The sequence below is a fragment of the Saccostrea cucullata genome, unplaced genomic scaffold (genome assembly GCF_032062105.1).
Source record: "Saccostrea cucullata isolate Sc308-1 unplaced genomic scaffold, CSIRO_AGI_Scuc_v1 ctg932, whole genome shotgun sequence".
In the NCBI taxonomy this organism is placed as follows: domain Eukaryota; kingdom Metazoa; phylum Mollusca; class Bivalvia; order Ostreida; family Ostreidae; genus Saccostrea; species Saccostrea cuccullata.
In genome coordinates, this window is record NW_026920955.1 from 139,485 (window position 1) to 142,290 (window position 2,806).

The 2,806-nt window shown below is 33.4% G+C and overlaps 1 protein-coding gene across 1 annotated transcript; it reads left to right on the plus strand.

The window, feature by feature from the left end:
- Positions 1-1,212: 1,212 nt before the first annotated feature.
- LOC134258829 (uncharacterized) lies at positions 1,213-2,806 on the plus strand. Its single transcript, XM_062741412.1, has 2 exons — positions 1,213-1,513; positions 1,747-2,806. The coding sequence occupies exon 2, from the start codon at positions 1,755-1,757 to the stop codon at positions 2,709-2,711; it is 957 nt and encodes a 318-aa protein (XP_062597396.1). The 5' UTR covers positions 1,213-1,513; positions 1,747-1,754; the 3' UTR covers positions 2,712-2,806.

Consider the following 2,806-nt stretch of genomic DNA (forward strand, 5'->3'; position numbering starts at 1 on the left):
TTCACAGCTAGTGAATTCGTTGTAAGAAAACCTTCGATTCCATTGAGTACCAACAATTTTGATATTTTGAAGTGATCTTAAAGTTTAACTTGCAGTTTTGAAATTTCGACCCTCGCCATAAGCTGTCATACGGGGCCCTACGGGGGCATCAGTGTTTTACAAACACATCTTATTTTCTTATGAAATACATTCCTTAGAGATACTACAATAATAGCCCTCTCTTTAAAGATGTATTAATTACATATTTTAAATTATTTTTACGATTTTGTAACTTTGATTTGCTCAAATAGTAGGGACCTACAGGACTGTGTTTTGTAACTGTATAGGCGGTTGGTTCTAAGTATGGTGTTTTTGTGTGTTATGCGTTTTCGTAGATGTGCGTTAATACACTCATAAAAAATTAAAATCGCAGAAAATAGCACGTTTAAATTTTTCATGTATGTACAGTAATTAATATTACGGTCTGGCATAACATGGAATTTAGAGTAGAAAGTCCTAACAAAATACCTATTTTACTCTTTAGATATTAAGGTTAAAAATTAATTTTAATAACTATAATTATGTCAATATAACTCAAAAGTCGTTTAAAATGCTCTGGACAATGAGAAAGTGTTAAACGGAGAATTCTTTTAATATTAAATAATTTTTGTATGTATACAGTAGATCATATACATATATTTGTTCATATGTTGGCAACTGTGCAGAATTAATATGTTGGGAAGGAGAAGATTTATTTATCTATGCAGGTTTCAGAAGTTTTAGTTTATAAAATATGTACGATGCAATTAATCGCCCCTTCATTATTAAGATCAATCTCCGAAGTACGAATATGACACACTAATTTTCAATATGGAAGGCTTAATCTAGTGCGAGAACCTGTAGGCCTTCTTTATCAAAAACTTAATTGTTATGTTTCAGTTAACAAAGAAAGCCTAATCTTAAATGACAACACTAGTTTCTTTATCAAAATCCGTAAAGGAAACACGAGTCTTTAATTGCCTTTTGCGTTTCAAGACACAACTTTAAAGCCTATTTAGTAAGTGGCGTGTATATTGTCCTAAAAAGGACACCAGACGACGATCCGCGATCAAGTGGATTCTTTTTAAATTCTTAAATAATTCCCAAATGCATTCAAAATGGATCACGGTAGATTTTTTATTATCTCAAAGAAAAGTTTAAATTCCTCATTCACAAAGCTAATTTTCATTTCGTCACAAATGAGGACAATATAGAAGTGATAGAAGTGTCATTGTTTGGGAAGATTAACTCCTTTAGGTCATGTTTGTGAGTTTAAGGTCTTAAGTTGATCATAACTTAATTCACAGTAGTCCTTGAACAAATATCTTATCTGTAATATATTAGCCGAACTGGACAACAGAAAGGCTAAACACTCTCAGGGCGGAATGGAGACAATTCTACGTGTTTGGGTCAGTTTAGATGTACATGTATCTTAACGTGTTTATGCAAAACAACTTCGAATCTGTCCTGTGAGGGAAGAAAGAAAATTAACAAGGTAAAAATATGTTTTATTATTTAAATGCCTTTTAATTTATATTTCAAGAAAATTAAAACCTTCTAGCAGGAAGTGCATTTCAGTTCCAAGATTTGATTTCATACTTGATATTGTTTCATATTTAAAGCAAATCCAGTTGTATGGCATATATTTATCATCGACTGAGACATTTTTCTGCTGTTGAGTTTGCTTCATTACATTACATACATTACAGTATTTTTGTGTATTTTCAGCTATTATCATGGCGGGTAGACGTCAAACTCGCACACAGAGCGAAGGTGACGTCATTGGAATGAGCGAAGAAGCGTTACTAAGCACAAGCATTAAAAATGAGCTGGAGAAATGGAAACTCATGAACGAAATGCACGCACTTGTGTGTGGCGAAAAACAGTGCTCGATGGAAAACAGCAGAAAGCTGAGAAAGCTTAAAGAGGATATAACAAAAATGCTTGCTGAAGGGTGTGTATATAAGCTTCATGGATTTAAAAAATATGATCCATTCTTAGTCAATTTCAAAACAAAAGAAAACATAGAAGAAGGACCGAAGCCAAATACACTCACCAAATCTTTGTCTACAGGGACTTTCCCATCAATTAGCGAGACAGGAAACTATGTGAAAACAAATTTAAAGTCGTATGAAAGGAAAGAAGTTGAAAAGAAAGATATTTTACCTGCGACAATTCAAAATACCTTTAGTAATGTCGAATTACCCGATATTCCATCGCAGTCTGAAGAAAGCCACGATGAAAATGAAGAAAATGAACACTGCACAAATTTGTTATCCTCTCTATCGAATAGCTTTCATGGTATGATCATGTGGCGACAGAAGATACGTGACAGAATAATAGAAAAAGAAAAGGCAAAACCAGATCCCCCTGTCCGATACCACCCGAAAGTTGAAACGACCCCGAAAAACATAAGTCGATACAAGGACATGTTTGCGGGAAACTGCAGGACATATTATGCGATGAAGAAATTCGTTGATAAAGAGGCTGACATAATGATTAATAAAGTGGATTCGCCTCTCTATTACAAGAAAATCTCGGAACTAGAAAAACTTAAACAAAAATGTAAAATTCCAGAAATTATCAGAAGAGACAAATCAACCTCAGCCATATTTAGAGATTTTGAGAATTATAAAGCCCAGAAGGTACAAGAAAAGAGAAGGAAAGTATCAGAATGGCAAACTCCTCAGTAACAATATGTACTGGACATATTATTGAGTATATTTGAATGTTCTTCGACAATCCTCAACATATCAACAAACATTTTCTAACCATTAAGTGCAATATT

What these genes read in the sequence shown, in the direction of transcription:
- LOC134258829 (XM_062741412.1), top strand. Translation starts at nt 1,755, where the DNA reads ATGGCGGGTAGACGTCAAACTCGCACACAGAGCGAAGGTGACGTCATT.